General features: G+C 37.6%; 1 protein-coding gene and 1 pseudogene across 1 annotated transcript; both read left to right on the top strand.

Annotated features, from left to right (window-relative positions):
* The first annotated feature begins 6,838 nt into the window (after positions 1–6,838).
* Positions 6,839–7,307, top strand: LOC129065146 (small nuclear ribonucleoprotein Sm D1-like). Its single transcript, XM_054566390.1, has one exon. The coding sequence runs from the start codon at positions 6,954–6,956 to the stop codon at positions 7,305–7,307; it is 354 nt and encodes a 117-aa protein (XP_054422365.1). The 5' UTR covers positions 6,839–6,953.
* Positions 7,308–13,050: 5,743 nt separating this feature from the next.
* On the top strand, positions 13,051–15,542 carry LOC129065046 (ADP/ATP translocase 2-like; annotated as a pseudogene).
* The last annotated feature ends 376 nt before the right edge of the window (positions 15,543–15,918 follow it).

Raw genomic sequence — 15,918 nt, 5'->3', positions numbered from 1 at the left:
ACTGTGTAGATGCTCAGTGCTGATAAAGTCCACCAACCAAAGAACTTAAGGAACAAACTAGTCATTGTTAAGAGAACATGTACTAGAGTAATCCAGAATGTATTAGAAAGGGGGATCAGGCAGGGGACTCTAATTATGACTGGGTTTACTCCAAGTGATTCCCAGGAGGGATTAGGAAAGCATGGGCCATTCTAGGCTGGATGCTTTCGAGAAGCAAGGGCAATTCAGTGTTTTGGCATCTCAGTGTTTTTCATGTAGGACAAACAAGGCTGGAGTTGTCATTGGTAATAGAACTCATGTTAGTCAGAGAAGGAGGATGTTTAGTCATTTTTGTGATTGTGGATAGCTTTATCTTTATCTTGTTCCAAATATGATCATGGAGTGGCCTGTCCCAGAATTGTTTATGTTAGTTGAGAACATCACGGTCTGACTGCCAGCAGGTCTGTTTCTCACTTTCTCTGCTTGTCAGCAGGATGTATTTCATTTTTTCAATGGCACACCCTTTTTTTTTCATAAAAGTTAAAAGAAACAGCCCTACTAAGTCTGCTCCTGCAGCAGCAGTACAAATTCTAAAGAGCATGCCAGCCTTTGCACCACCTGGGATATGCCACAAAAACCCTGTGGGAGTTTTGTTCAGAATTTAACACCAAGAAAAATGATTCTATTTGAGGAGTGATAGTCTTTTTTTCTTCATGAAAGCAAGTTCTAGGCAATCTATTCTACTTCTATGTTTTCCTTCTGGCTTATAAGATGCCCAGAGCCACACTTGAAACTCATTCAGACAATGGTCTTTCATGCTTAGCACATTTGCCTTCACTTTTCTCCCTAGTCTTAATTTTCTATTTCTAGTTTACTATGTTTTGGTTGTTATTGTTAGCTTCTTCAGATAAAGTTTGGGAAGGAATGATTAAGTTTCACTTGGAGCCATGTTGCACACCTTGAAGCAAACACATCAGATTTTGCATTAGTTCTCAGTTATGTTATGGATGTAACCTGTGTCTTATAATTTAAGGGTAGAACATCTATCATCTCCTTCTTCAATTTCCTTTCTCCCAATAACATAGCACACAAAAATGTTAAATAGATGCTATTTGGAAACTCTTTGTCTTTGATGGGAGATGTTTGTGGGATTCTCGCAGGCAAACAGTAGAGGTCACCATGGAGCTGTGCATGATGGAGCTCACAGACCTGGAAACAGCCCAATGACTCTGAAATGACTTGGGGTTAAACATTTGATTCTGATGTGTATTTTTTCCCCCTCTGGTCATACTACAGACAACATTTTGTGGTGGTCACCTTTAGTATCACTTTGATAGTTTAACTGTTCAGTGGAGAGAAGGTGGCATTTATATAATGTTTACATAAAAAAATTCCATTTTAAGCACTAAAGAACTTTGAAAAAATGGTTCCAAAATGTGTTTACTTAAATATTGTGAAATGAGAATGGAAATTCGAAGTGCAGGGTATTTGTCATCTGTTCATGACTAGCAGATGGCCGACTCCTACTCCTCCTCCTCCTATTTTGTGAGTGACTCACATCTTACAGGGTGTGCATATTGAAATTTCAAAACTCTAGACTAGAGGTGGCAGTGCCATAACTCGATGCAGGAGGAGTGTGACAGCCAGATGTCTTTGCCAGCCAACTTTCTGCCGAAGACTTCACAAGATGTCTCTCCATACATGTTCAATACGCCATTTCAGAAAAGATAAGGTCACAGGGTGTGTTTCAGGCTGTGGGTGAGACTGTGTGTGTGAAAGGAAGCAGGTAGTTTAGCAGCCCAGAGCTGGGTAATAATTGTTCCTACCAAAAGGGCAGTTAAAGGAGATGGGCTCACCTGTTTGGGCTTGTCAGCTCTAGAATGGTGGCAAGTCTGCCTGCAGCCATTGTCAGAACCAAATCTGAGCTATTCTCACATGCTCCAATAAATGGGAGATCAAATACAGTTTAAGAGATACAGGTCATAAAAGTTCAATGTTTTTTCTCTTTTGTTTAATGAAAAGGAAGACTACGTCTACTATTCCTAACCAAAAAAATGAAGACAGTATTTTAAACAATTATATTTGTTTAAAAAATAAAGTCCTGCCAGGCAGGTGGACTAACAGCTAACTTGACTTTTAGCTGCAGATTCTACTTCCCTTCATGTGGTAGCTATTCACCAAAGATACCAATGAACTGCACCTCTTGGTATTTATACCTGCCTCTAGTCCTTTCCTTTCAGAGTCAAAGGAAGTTTTGCAGCTTCTATTTGAGTCTCTTGGAACACTTGCTCTGGATAAAGCCAGTTGTCACGTTAAAAGTCTGACTACCCTGAGACTACTATGCTTTGAGAAAGCTCAAGCTGCCACATAAAGAGGCCATGCAAAGAAAGAAATGCCTAGTAAGCTCTTAGCTATTTCAGGCATCTCAGCTGATGGGCTATACATGTGACCAAAGAAGCCATCTTGGACATCCAGCTGAGTTGACCCTTCAGATGACTCCTGGTGTCATATGACTGCAACCACCTGCAAGAACCAAAAACTTCCTTAGCCAAGCTCAGTCAATGCACAGGACCATGAGAGATAATAATACATTGTTTTAAGCTACCATGTTTTGATGTGATTTTTTTACACAGCAATAGATAACCTGAACACCTCAGAGACTGGGGGAGAAAGATGCAGACAGATGGTGGCTAAATAATAAGTGAGTAGATTGTTACAGCTCAGTTGTTGGAAGCTCTTTTGATATGATATGAACCTCAAATATGTTCTAAGGGATCTTAGACACTAGTGATGTGATGAACATATACTCATGGATATGTATAACAGAGCAAAGATAGGAAAGATGCTCCTGGGGGCTGTGTGAGATGGGGACATACTTAATGGAGCTAAGAAGTAGGAGAGAACCTCGAAGTCATTTAATACAGCAGTATAATTGTCATCCCCCACTCTTTGTTCATTTTGGGGTATCTAGATATCTGAAATATGTAGATAACTGGAAGATAAACAAAAGGTTTCAACAGGTTATTTAGAGTAATGAGGAGAGGATATTATGAAAGAAGAGTAAGGGCCCTGAATTAGGAGAACCTAACTGAACAGTGGTTAAGAAATGGCAGCATATGAGGATGTCAGTGCCAAAGAGAAAGTCATATCTAAGTCATTTGTAAGATTGGGTTAGAGCCAATGAGGGAGGAGGACAAAGTGGGCCAGAGAGCAATAAAGTCAAGAGAAGAGACAGGCCCAGGTTGTTTAAATAGTGGGATTTTTAGATTAAACTTTTTCCAGTCAGCCACAACTTCAACAAGCAAAGTTTGGTTTAGCAGAAATTGTACCAATGTGCCAACTGGGAGATTTTTGTTCAGGCAGTGTAAACTTGGCAAGTCCTTTATCCTCTCTTGGTCTCAGGAAGGCATGTTATAACTTATAAAAAGCTCTACCAAGGCAAAGTATTATATTAATTATAGTAAAAAGAGGAGTAGTACTTTGTAAAATCTAAGCTTCTTTTCAACTATAAAATCTTATGATTATAAACCAATGATTTTTAATCAGTGTGCTACAAGAGGCACTCTGGTATGCCTCAAGAATTTTTAAAATATGCAATACTTGACTATTTAGTCAGGGGCACTGACCTCTTTACCCTCAACAATACAATAACACAATAGCTGAAGGGTGTGAATGAATCAAAATTATACCTATTTTTTTTGTCAGATCAGCAAAAAATATAATGTATTTTTGGGTGTGCTACAGAATTTTAGTAATTAGTTTATGTGTGCCATCAGATGAAAAACATTGAAAATCACTGTTCTAAATCATAGAAACAGGTAACAGTTTTACAATTTAAGAATTAGATAATTAGGCTTATAGATTGGAGATATATATCAATATATAAAGCTTTGATTGAGATTTTATTTAATACATGTAGGGAAAGCTTTCAGTAAGGAAAAGAATCTTAGATTTATTTCCTGATATATCCCAACTACCTAGAACAATGGCAACATGTGGCAGGGACTAATAAAAATATTTGTGGATGACTAATTGAGTTATTCCTGGGAAACCTAGGACAAAATTGCCAGAGGGGAGGGGATAGAGGCACTGGGTGAAAAAGGTGAAGAGACTGAGAATGGCAGACTGGTAGTTACAAAATAGGAATGGGGATGTAAAGTACAGCATAGGGAACATAGTCAATAATATTGTAACAACTATGTATGGTGTCAGCTGGATTACTAGAAATATCAGGGAGAACAGTTTGTAAAGTATATGATTGTCTAACCACTATGGTATACATCTGAAACTAATTCAAAATAATATTGAAAGTAAATTATAATTGAAAAAAATTTTAAATTTAAAACATGGCCTAAAACATAGACACATCTACTATAAGACTATCCTTATCTATTATTTTTACATTTTTTTCTCACTTAGGTCACCTAGTCCTATTGCTTGACAAACACAAATACCCAATTACTGAATAATGTTTAGTCTTGGTTCACTTCTTCATTTTAAAGATAAATAGGGAACAGTGTATTTTCCCCAACTAATGTTAACTCACTAATTTATGATTTTTTAAACTTAAACTTTTTATTAAAATATCAAACACATAAAGTAAATAGACTATTCATCATCCAGATTCAGCAGTTATCAACATTCTATGATTCTACTTTTATTTATACCTCTACTACTTATTCCCACTGAATTATATGTGATTATTTAAAAAAATAAGCTGACTAATGAAATAGAAACAGAGGCATGGATACATGAAACAGACTGACCGCTATCAGAGGGGATGGGGGAGGGGTACTAGATAAAAGAAGGTGAAGGGATTAGCCACAAGACATATATACATAACCCATAGACACAGACAAGAGCGTGGTGATGGCTAGCAGAAAGAGGGCCAGGGGCTAGGTGTAGGTGGGCAAAGGTGGGGAAAATGGTGAGATCTGTAACATTGTCAACACTAAAAATAAAGTTTTAAAAAATAGATTTTCCTATATTGACTCAAACAAAATTTAATATTCCATTTATTTTATCCTATCATTTGTAGGTGTTTTAATTTCTCTTTTTTTAATTTTATTTTAATTTATTTTTTCAAATACATTTGTCTCTGTCTACCCCCCACCACTTTCCCTTGCCCCCTCCTTTTTTCCCTCCCTCAGCTCTTCCCCTTTGGTTTTGTCCATGACTCCTTGCTATACGTTCCTTGACTTTCCCCTTCCCTTCCTTTTCCCCACCCCCCATCCATCATTCAGTAAACTACTGAGTTGCAAAGAATTTCCCTTGGGTGCTTTTTTTTTCTGATTCTGGATTAAGTAAAACAATTTCAGAAAGGCTCTCTGTGGATAAACCCCTGTACATAGGGTTTAATAGCTATTCTATTTAGAAAGAGATCCATAGTAGTCAGGTTTCTTGGTTGCAAACATTAGAATTTACTGTAGCTGGTTAAGAGAAAACATATCTAATAGTTATGAGTCTCAATAGCCCCTCTGAAAGGATTAGAAACCCAGGATTAAAGATCTATAGGCAGGAACAATATTCAAATACTGCTTCAGGATGGCTCTAGAAAGGGCTTTACCATTAGAGAGAAATCTGTGGTGTATGGACCCATTACTGCCACCACAGATCGCTCCATTGATCCTAGGCAATGGATGTTGAACTTTTGTCATCATTGTCCCTGAAGGCCATTTTCTCTGCCATCACCTCTTTCAAGAATGGTCTCCACTCTGTCTGCTTCCTCACATTTATCTCTTTTAAACTGAAATCTCCCTGGGTATCCTTCATTGACTGAGTCTGTTAGTTGGTTGAAGTGTTTACTTGTATACTCTAGCTTCCAGGAAGGCTAGAAGAGTGAGTTTCTGGCTTCTTGGTGGGGAAAACAGGACAGGTGGGCTATTCATCCCACACTTAAGTGTTCAAAAGTTGTGGATGGCTGAAAATTATGACATAAATTTATTAAAATATCTTTAAAACCCAATGATCACTGAAGGAATTTCTAGACTCTTTGAAAAGGATAATACAGTTTACATGCTATAAACAATTTATACATTCCTTCTCCAGTGGGGAAAATCATAATTGTTAGCTTTAAAAAAAGTCATATGTACTATTTTCAAGGGAGGGAGAAACAGATCAACCTGGGGACTGAAACTGTAACCAAGGTATGTACCCAGTCTAGGTGTTGAAGCCAAAATCCTTCAGTATATGGAATGACACTCCAGCCAACTGAGCCACACCAGCCAGTAACAGAGCTGCCGGTCACTTTAGAGATCTTCACCATGTAGCAGCATTTTCTCCTCAGCTTCCCCAACTCTACCACCTTAGAGTTTTTCTAAAATAGTTGGTATTCTAAGGCATTCTTTGATATGATATTTTCTATAGTTATGCAATTTTCTCTCATTAAAAAAAAGTTTTCTAGGAGAATCAAGATGGTGGAGGAGTGAGTGGAAGTCACCCTGACCTCCTCCCAGGACCCATCTGGAATTACAACTAAATTGGGGAGAAATCATGTGGAACACACAACAGAATAGTGCAACAGGAGCCTTTTAACCTTGGGCAGACAGAAGAATCAGCTTTAGCACAACCTAACTGGTAGGGAGTATGGTAGAGACTCGAGAAGGTGGGCAGGGCACTCACAGGTGGCAGCACTAGAGGGATATTAAAATGGCCAATTGGATCCCCCTAAGATGAGCAAGGTCTAAGCCATAAGCAGGGATCTCCAGCCTACAGCACAAAAGCCCAAAAAGTACACAGGTAACACCAGCTGTGAAAAGTGGCAAGGTTGCTCTCTGTCAGAGACAGGCAGCTGGAGATGCAAAGAGCCGTTTAAACTGCCAATACAGGTTTTCCGCTGTGCAGCTGCCCTACTCCGCGCACTCTTTACAGTGGAGGCCTTGGAGTAGGCCTTTCTGTCCATTCATACTCCAGTACATGGGCCGCCAGTTGTTTTTTGTGCGCTCTCAGACTGAAAACGTGACGGCTCCCTTAGGATGAAGTTCGTAAGATTTTTGATGAAATTGAGTCACGAAACTGTAACCATCGAATTAAAGAATGGAACACGGGTCCATGGAACAATCACAGGTGTAGATGTCAGCATGAATACTCATCTTAAAGCTGTGAAAATCACCCCAAAGAACCGAGAACCTGTACAGCTGGAAATGCTGAGTATTCAAGGAAATAACATTCGATATTTTATTCTACCTGACAGCTTACCTCTGGATACACTACTTGTGGATGTTGAACCAAAGGTGAAATCTAAGAAAAGGGAAGCTGTTGCAGGAAGAGGCCGGGGCCGAGGAAGAGGACATGGCCAGGGCAGAGGAAGAGGGGATCCTAGGCAATAATGCCTCTCAAGATTACTATTTCAAAGTGCCATGTCCATTGAGATATTATTTGTAAAGGTTTTGTGTGTTTATGTCAGTTTTTAATAAACATAAATGTAGGCCAGCTGTCTATTGACTACATCAAATTTAGTTTTAATAATTCATGTATATTTGTGACATTAACACAGTAATAGCTGAGTATTATTACATGGCCATCCCAGAATAATTATTTTGTTTGTTTTACTTTTTCACTCCATGAAACCTAACAGGTGAAGTGGGTTTTGTTACTTAAGAAGCTGAAGTCCTGTGGAATGGGGTCTAAAATTGATTCTCCTTTCCTGAGTTTTACTCCATGGAGACTTGGGTACTTAGTAAAAGGTGATAGTCATCTTCATTGATTTTGTTGTGATGAATTTTTTTGGTTTTAATTTTTTTTCAACAGTTTCTCAATAGTATATAGTTTTACATTCTTCTGCTTTGAAACTTCAGGTGATGTTCACTAGGTTGAAATGTGTTAATGTGCAATATACCTGTCAGTGGCTCCTTTATCAAGTACTTTTACAAGAAGTCCTTTAAGAACAAAAGGAAAAAGACCTTTTTTATGTGATGGCAAAACTGGATTCATTTCAGTAGTTAAGAATTTTTTTTAATCATTTCAATTAGTTAAGCTTAGAGAAAAACACTTCTCAGTTTATACAGTTCCTTGTAAATCTTACTACCATTTGTTTATAGGCTAAAGGAAAAATACTTTGAGTATTGGGAGGAATTACATCTGTATTTTGACTTAATGATGCTTGCGGAGTTTTCTTTTTTAAATGTGGAAATTTCCTGCAAAGACTAAAAAGGTTTTAGGCCCTGCAAATTGAGAGATAGCAAGAGCATTTGTGTGTGGTATGTGGAGGTGCATTTCAATCTCTTCTACCCACTGATCTGTTGGTGTTCCTATTGTTTGAATTTAAGCAGAAGACAAGAGAGTCCTATGAAGCAGCAAGGTCGAGAGGAGATTTAAAGTGAACAAACAGAAAAGACCTGTCACAGGTGAACAAACATAAATTGACTCCTGCCCTCATGGACCTTGTAGGCTAAAAGGGAAGCAAAATTAAATAAACATTGATAAATAACTGCAAAAAAAATTAAGTGCCAATGCATAAATTTTTGTTTGTAGTTGCTTACCCTGGGCTCCAGCAAAGGCGGGGCACAGTGGGCTGGAAACACCTGAGGAGAGACTGGGGAAGGAGGCTTTGGAGAGAGAACTAAGGGTAGCCAGCAGGATCCTGGTGCTGCCTCCTCCCCCATTCTGCAGCAGCACTCTGGCTCAGGCAGACCACTCCCATTGGGGGCAGCAGTGTGAGAGGACCCAATAACCCTGCCCCCAGAAGGGACTCTGCCCCGCCCTGTGGTGTCTGTAAGCCTGACTGATGAGTGCAGAGCAACTAGATTAAGAGTTGAAGGAGACAGCCACAGACCATAGATCCCTGGAAGTCTCAAACAGACTGCCTAAGATAATATGGGGCAACACCTGACATCATCAGAGGCAGATCCACAAAGAAAAAAAAAAAACACGGATCTCCTACCATAGAAGTTCACACAACAAAGTCAGGAAGTCAAGACAGATCAATTTAAGAAGCAAAAGCAAAAAAGAAGAGTCTCACAAATAATGGGGAGACAAAGAAACACCCCCTCCCCCAGTTGAAGAGAAAGGAAGAATCCCCAGAAAGAGAATTAAATGCAATAGAGACAAGTAAACTATCAGCTATTGAGTTCAAAACAACAGTTCTAAGGAAGCTCAATGAGCTCAGTGAGCTCAGAGAGAATTACAAAAACTACAGGAAAACTATGCGGAACTTATTGCGAACTATATCAGCATGAAAAAGTTTATATGAAAGGACATTTAAACTATTAATAAGAGACAAGAGGAAATGAAGAATACATTTTCTGAATTGAACACAGTAGAAGGAATCAAAAGCAGGTTACATGAAGCCAAGGATCGAATCAGCAACCTGGAGGATAAGGTAGAAAAAAAGCTCCAGAAAGAGCAAGAAAATGAAAAAGGACTTAAAAAGAATGAAGAGGAATTTAGGGAAATGCAGGACAACATGAAACATAATAATATCTATATAACAGAGATACCAGAAGGAGAAGAGGATGAGGAAGGGATAGAGGACCTGTTTGACAAAATAATGATAAAAACAAACTTCCCTAATTGGAGGAGAGAAAAAGTCACACAGGTCCAGGAAGCACAAAGGGTCCCATTCAAGAGGGACCCAATGAGGCCTACTCCAAGGCACATCATAATCAAAATGACAAATATCAAAGACAAACAGAGAATCCTAAAGGCAGCAAGGGAGAATCAGGTAGTAACTTATAAGGGAGCTCCGATATGGCTAGCAGCTGACTTCTCAACAGAAACATTACAAGCCAGAAGGGAATGGCAAGAAATATTCCGTCATGAAAAGTAAAGGCCTGCAACCAAGACTACTCTACCCAGCAAGACTCTCAATTAAAATGGGAGGTGAAATAAGGAGTTTCCCAGACAAAAGAAGGCTAAAAGAATACACCTCCACCAAACCAGCATTTCAAAATATGCTAAAGGGACTGCTTTAAGAAGAAAATGACTCTATGAATACAGTTCCTTTCACAGTCACCAATACTGTATATTACCAATATTTTTAATACTTATTAATCTGATTGTGACAATGATGTGTTATTTTGTTACTTTATTATTTGTTGAAACTAAACCTGTTTTTCAATGTATATTTCTTGCCTATTTCTATTATTTTAAAAGAAAAGCTTTAAATGACTTTTTTATCCATTTTTTAATTAAATGTTTGTAGAATAATTTTCCTTAAAAAAACCCAATAACTATTAACCCTTTTATAGATGTGTTGCAATTACTTTCCTATTCTATTACTTGTCCTTTAACTTTTTTACATGAATACTACTGTATAGTCTTAATTGTTTAATATAGTCATATTGTAAATATTTTACTTTATAGGTTCTAGGTCTGAATATGTTCCTTCAGGGTAAGAAAAATATTACTTTTTATTTTCATCTAAAACTCCTTAGATTTTACTTACTGATTTTTAACTCACTTGAATATTTGTTGTATAATGTGTGTAATAGGGCTCTATATTTGTTTTATTTCAAGTAATAATGATCCATGAACCTTATATGTTGAATAAGCCTTATTTTCCCCATTGATTTGAAATATCAATTGAATCATATATTACACCGTTAGAGATATACATTTGTTTCTAGAATGCTCATTTTATTTCATTGATCTACTTGATTATTTCTGTGCAACTGTAGTGAATGCTGAGACTTTATAATGGATCTTGACATTAAAAAAAATAAATAAAATTAATCTGCATTTCAAAAGAAAAGAAAGAGAAAAGGAACTCCTACCTTTTGCGATAACATTGATGGAACTGGAAAATATTATGCTAAGTGAAATAAGCCATTTGGTGAAAGACAAATACCATGTGATCTCACCTATAAGTAGAACCTAATCAACAAAGTAAACTAACAAACAAAATAAACCAGAGGCAAGGAAACATGGAGCAGGCCGAAAGTGACCTAAGGGGATGGGGAAAGAGGACATGGTGGAAAGAAGTAGAAGGGACTAAACGAAGAACATGTATGAATGACCCATGGACATGGACAACAGAGTAGGAATTGACTGTGGGAGAGGGAGGCAGGGTAGGATGGGTGGAGGAGGGCAAAGGGGGAAATATTGAGACAACTGTAATAGAATAAACATGATTTTTAAATAAATAAATAACAATAAAAATAGTATGCTTCCCTTCATATGGAAGGATGCATCTCAAATACAATAAAAATGTGATGTTAACTGATATATACTAACTTACTCCACAGGAATTTTACAATTATAGGTATGATAACATATTTTTCTAAGTGAACACAGTAAAGTGAGCTACCTACTTTCTATTATAAATAAAAAGAAAAAAGACTAAGGAGATAAGACATTAACTGTTATAAACTTATAAATATATAGCAGAATATTTATAATTCACTTGAAACCTCTTTAGTTTGACCCATACTATCTATCATGTCCCTTTCTGCTACTTGCTGAAAGACCATAGTTCCTCTTTTAAGTAAAATTTGGATAATTCCTTTCAAATGACAAAGAAGGCTCCACATTATGTAAAGAAATATTGAAATGCCTTTATTCCACATTATCCAGAATAATAAAATAAATATATCAAAGGTCACTCTAGAAAATGATTTTGTGTAAATAACTTATGCTAGCCTTCCCCTGAATGATAGAAACCATGAAGTCAGCACAAAAAACACTTCTTGCAATTGATTTTCTTCCCTGTATCACTAAAATAACCAGCTACTTATAAAATAATCACCAGTACAGTCATTGGAAATGTTTGAAGTGTTTAAATTGTCCTCTCTTCATTTAAGAAATGGAATTTCATAGGGAAATCAGTGAAAATATACTACAAAAGTGTTTGACGACTTGGACTAAAATCAGCCATTAGTTAAAGTCTGTTTTATGTTGCTTAGATTTATTTATGTTGCTTTTAGATTTACCAGTTCTTTTATTTTGTTTTTCATCATTGAATGCAAACGAAACATTTAGGAGATGTAGGCCAACCTGAATGTCAATGTGAAACATGAATAAGGACAACTTCATTCTGATTAATCAGGTTCTGGATTTTACTAACACAGAGCGTTTCATGATCGTGAAGGGTTTGAATATTTTGCAATTTTTCTACTGGCTTGAGGAAAAAAAGTATTACAATATTATGCCTTTCCATAAAAATGTTAAAGGCTTACTCTGAAATAAATAAAAATCATATTTACAACCTCTAATAAATGCTAGCAAAGGAAGGAAAGAAAAAAGAATAATTTAAAATAAACAGTTTTATTAGTTTTCTATTACTGTGGAACAAATTAGCACAAATTTAGGAGCTTAAAACATTATGCACTTATTATCTTATAGTTTCTAAAAGTCAGGAGTCTGGTCACCACTTATCTGGGTCCTCTGATCAGGGTATCACAAGGCTACAATCAAGGTGTCATCCAGACTGTGTTCTTATCACATGCTTGACTGGGGAAGGATATGCTTCCAAGTTCGCTCAGGTAGTTGTAAGGATTCATTTTCTTGTGGCTATAGAGCTCATGGCTGTTTTCATCTTCAAGATCATCAGGAGATCGGAGAGCAACTCTGCTTAGAGGTTTATATAGAAATTGTAAGATAATCACAACAAAGAGATATCATCTTTACTGTAGTCTGCTGATTAGAAGCAAGTCACCAGTTCTGTCTGCACTCAAGGGGGTGGTCGGGGATTATACAGAGTGTGAAAATGGAGGCCATCTTAACATTATGTGGGGTAGAATTTTGTCTACCACACATTTGAAACAGTATTTTAACAAATGTCAGGGAAATCCCAGGCAGACAGTCTACCAGACACAGCGCCCTTTGATTAACACACTTGTTGGTATTTACAACTATAAGATTAGTAACCACATGATTCCCAGGTATTTCAAGGATTTGAAGGAACATGTTGAAATACTCTATTTGACTATGCAAATCCTAGCAGAAAACACTGTACTGCTGTGGCCCTGGCCAGTTTTCAGCTCTGGCCTCAGATGGGCTTCATGAGTCCAGCCTGTCCACAGTGTATGGGGACATATTTGAGTACGGCAAGCACAGACAATCCTGTTTATTACACCACTGATGAATTACCTCTACTCAAGTGAACAGACATTGAGACCCTCAAAGGACCACAGGATGCGGTTCAGCTACTGCAAGTAGAGTCTTCCTTGGATGTCAGCAGTGAGTTTAGTTACTTCACAAGGAGAATCAAACAGAAGTGAGATTAAACACCCTTCGTGTAAGAAAACCTAACGGGGTAAGTAATAAAATATAGAAATGAAGTGCTACAGTTCCCCCTTTTTTATTTTCTTTTGTTATTGTTCAAATGCATTCATCTCCATTTTCCCCCCACCACTTTCCCATGCCCCACCCACCCCACCTCCCACCCTCAATCCTTCCCCACTTTGCCTTTGTCCATGGATCTTTTATACATGTTCCTTGATTTGACTCTTCCCCTTCCTTTCCCCGTTACCACCCTCCCTCCTTCCCTCTCATTACTGTCAGTTTCTTTTTTTCTTTCAATGTTGCTGGTTATATTTTTCTACTTTGTTTGTTTTATTGATTAGGTTCCACTTATAGGTGAGATCATATGGCATTTGTCTTTCACCACCTGGCTTAGTTCACTGAGCATAATGCTCTCCAGTTCCATCCATGCTGTCGTGAAGGGTAGTAGCTTGCTCTTTCTTTCTGCTACGTAGTATTCCATTGTGTAAATATACAATAGTTTTTTGATCCACTCATTTATTGATGGGCATTTATATTGCTTCCTTCACTTGGCTATTGTACATTGTGATGCTATGAACATTGGGGTGCTTAGGTTCTTTTGAATTGGTGTTTCAGGATTCTTAGGGTATAACCCCAGCAGTGGAATCACTGGGTCAAAAGGCAGTTCCATTTTTAGCTTTTTGAGGCAATTCCAAACTGTTTTCCACAGTGGCTGCACCAGTCTGCAAAATGCAGACATTCTTGAGGAAGGGGAAAAAACTATGTTCTTTTTAGTTAGTACCTTATCATATAGCTAGTTGTAACTGAGATCTAATAGGGAATAGAACTTTTAATGTGGGCCTAGGAATCAGGTCAATTCAAAAAAAAAAGATCTGCTTGCCAAAAAATGAATTCATCTTGTAGAATGGCCCACATAACAAATTGCCAATTGCAGTATTATTGATTCTCAAAAAATTTGTTTCTGTTTACAAGTATAAAACTTGTAGCAATCCATGTTGAATGAGGCAGTTCATCCACCACTGAAGATTTTTAAAGTTTTACTTTATTTAATATAGTTAAGCTTAGGTTTAATTTTTCATTTGCTGTAGCCATTTACCATAATCATTTTGAATTAGATTTGTCAGTCTAACTCAGTTGAACCTCATTTTTCTTGTGTGATTTACATTTCAGAAATTGAGCGCTTTCAACTGCCTATTGGGAGACAATTTTCCATGAGTCTCATGTTCTGCACATCTTGTAAGCAAATTAGATCTTGTAAGCAAGACAAGACTGCCCTTTGTTCTGGGCTGTCTTTTCCCTGATACTTGTTTAATTAAGAGTGCCTTTCTTCTAAGCAAAGGGTAAGAAATCTTTTTACTTAAAAAAATTTGGGTTACTTACATTCAGAGTTTTCCTGTAATAAAATCTACTGTGTATGTATGTGTCACCTGATCCTCTACCCATTACCCTGTAGGAACTGGGACTCGGGGAACATTCACAAAAATGCTTACAGTATACCTACTGCTGTTTCTTTAAGTAATAAACTGTCTTTCAATTCTGATACAGGCATCTCCTGTGGCATTCATGAAACTATGCAAGAGTAAGTTCTTAGATTACAAGTGGAGTGAAAGCTGCTGCAGGTGCAGTATGCCAGCAAGCAAATCATTGTAGATAAGCAATACAAGGGCATTATAGACTGAGTGGTTCATATCCCCAAGAAGCAGGGAGTCCTGTCCTTCTGGTGTGGTAACCTGACCAATGTCATCAAATAATTCCCCACCTAGGCTCTCAGCTTTGCCTTCAGAGATAAATACAAGCAGGTCTTCCTGGCTGGTGTAGACAAGAGAACCCAGTTTTGGTGCTATTTTGCAGGGAATCTGGCATCAGGTGGTGCTGCTGGGGCTACCTCTTTGTGTTTTGGGTATCCTCTTGATTTTTCTCATATCCATCTAGCAGCTGATGTGGGCAAAGCTGGAGCTGAAAGGGAATTTAAAGGCCCCAGCGACTGCCTGATTAAGACCTACAAATCTAATGGGATCAAGGGCCTGTACCAAGGCTTTAATGTGTCTGTTCAGGGTATTATCATTTACTGAGCTGCCTACTTTGGTATCTATGACACTGCAAAGGGAATGCTTCCGGATCCCAAGAATGCTCACATCTTCATTAGCTGGATGATCGCACAGTCCATCACAGTAGTGGTTGGGTTGACTTATCCATTTGACACTGTTTGTCACCACATGATGATGCAGTCAGGATGCAAAGGAACTGATATCATGTACTCAGGCACACTCAACTGCTGGAGGAAAATTGCTCATGATAAAGGAGGCAAAGCTTTTTTCAAGGGTGCATGGTCCAATGTTCTCAGAGGCATGGGTGGTGCTTTTGTGATTGTCTTGTATGATGAAATCAAGAAGTTCACATAAATTATTTCGTAGTCTTCCTTCCCCCCACCCCGTGAACAGGCATGTTGTATTATGTAACATATCTTGAGCATTCTTGACAGACTGCTGTTGGCTGTCTATCAATGGCAGCTATTTACTGGTTGAAAATGGGAAGCAATATTATTCATCTGACCAGGTTTCTCTTAAAGCCATTTCCATGGTGATGGTGGGACTCAATTATGTTTTTTATTTCAGTCACTCCTGATAAACAACAAATTTGAAGAAATAAAAAATATCTGAAGTATAAAAATTTTAAAAATAAAAAAATAAGAATCTATGAATTTAAATATTACAAAATCTAGGAACTGATTTAAAATATAGGGTCTGACTTGAGTGTGATTAGTAGGGTAATAATATG

The sequence above is a fragment of the Pteronotus mesoamericanus genome, unplaced genomic scaffold (genome assembly GCF_021234165.1).
Source record: "Pteronotus mesoamericanus isolate MK-2021 breed Mesoamerican mustached bat unplaced genomic scaffold, CSHL_Meso_final contig_173, whole genome shotgun sequence".
Classification (NCBI taxonomy): Eukaryota; Metazoa; Chordata; class Mammalia; order Chiroptera; family Mormoopidae; genus Pteronotus; species Pteronotus mesoamericanus.
The sequence above is the reverse complement of the archived record's forward strand: the minus strand, read 5'-3'. Positions and strand labels throughout refer to the sequence as shown.